This window comes from Hipposideros armiger, unplaced genomic scaffold (assembly GCF_001890085.2).
Source record: "Hipposideros armiger isolate ML-2016 unplaced genomic scaffold, ASM189008v1 scaffold_55, whole genome shotgun sequence".
In the NCBI taxonomy this organism is placed as follows: domain Eukaryota; kingdom Metazoa; phylum Chordata; class Mammalia; order Chiroptera; family Hipposideridae; genus Hipposideros; species Hipposideros armiger.
The window spans coordinates 1,060,424-1,061,640 of record NW_017731405.1 but is presented as its reverse complement, the minus strand read 5'-3'; the positions used below and the strand labels follow the sequence as shown (position 1 = coordinate 1,061,640).

Here is a 1,217-nt window from a genome sequence, read left to right as displayed (position 1 = left end):
GGAAACCATCTTGAATGTTCTCAGATAGAGTCAGCGGGCCAAAATATTCTGTCACCCCTTCCAAATGCCCCAGTAGCCATGTCTTCCCATTTTCCTATCTACCCTTCCAAATGGTAGGCAGCTATAGGACTGGAACAACAATTGGAAATCTGCGGAATGGCTCTCAGACTAGGAGTGAATAGACAGTATTGTCATTAAAGTTGGGCAGGAGAAATCTTCCTCCAAAATTACACTGATGAAAGTGTGTGTGTGTGTGTGTGTGTGTGTGTGTGTGTACATGCAAGTGCACATTCCTGGTAGCCTCTTTTAAATTGTAGAGATTTACTCCAGCTTATTTTCCAATTCTTACCAGTGTAAGATATCCTAATAGCAGTGACAGGAATGTTAGAAACCTTTAAAGACTTGGTTTGAAGAAACTTGAAAACATCATCACTAAGGTCTTCGGAGGTTAGTTTCTGAAGGACCTTTCTTGCATGTGGCCCTGCAACTCCAAGGACTCCAAGCTCATCAGTGATGTTTTTAATTTCAACATCATATCCACCTTTGACTGCCTCTTCTTCAATCCATCTGCATTTGAATCATAAAGAGTGTGTTAAATCTTGCTTGAATAATGCATCTTAGTAACATATTATTTCTCTGAAGACATGCTCTGTGTCTAGAATTACCAGAAAGTCCCCAGGGTGTCATTTTGTGTAATCACCTAATTTTTAAAGTTGAAGAAACTGAGTCCCAGAGATGTTAAGTGATTCTCTATAAACCACCCACTTACAAATTTGGGGGTAATTTTTCACAGTACAGAAGGATCCTTCAACTTAAATGAGCTCTGCCATACAATTATTTTAAATAGTGACAGCCATATTGCATTTAAACTAATGACTCAATCTTCAAAAATTAATTTAAACCCAAATTTCCTCTAATACCTGTACACAGGAGGCACACTTGTGCTGCTAAAAGTTAATAATGTGCCTGCCACCAGACACAGAATTGCTTTGACAATCACAAGGAAAAGATAAATACTCTAAAGACTAGTTTCAATTTTCTAAGTCTTGATGAGTTGTTGGAACCTGGTTATAGAGTTTGTTTATAATTTATTGAGCAGTCCCTAGAGCTACACACAGCTATCATAAGATGACCATCTGGATTTACACAAAGCTAAACTACTAAAATGGCCCCCAATACATCTTGGATTGGAGGGTATAATTTACATCATTGTGTAA

At 38.0% G+C, this 1,217-nt stretch overlaps 1 protein-coding gene across 1 annotated transcript in view; it reads right to left on the bottom strand.

Annotated features, from left to right (window-relative positions):
- The window catches only part of DMGDH (dimethylglycine dehydrogenase), a gene marked incomplete at its 3' end in the record, with an annotated part of 80,838 nt that overhangs the window by 42,464 nt on the left and 37,157 nt on the right, over positions 1-1,217 (bottom strand). The window contains exon 10 of the mRNA XM_019640998.1: positions 283-567. Coding sequence (XP_019496543.1) covers positions 283-567 — 285 coding nt within the window. The remainder of the gene's footprint in view (positions 1-282; positions 568-1,217) is intronic.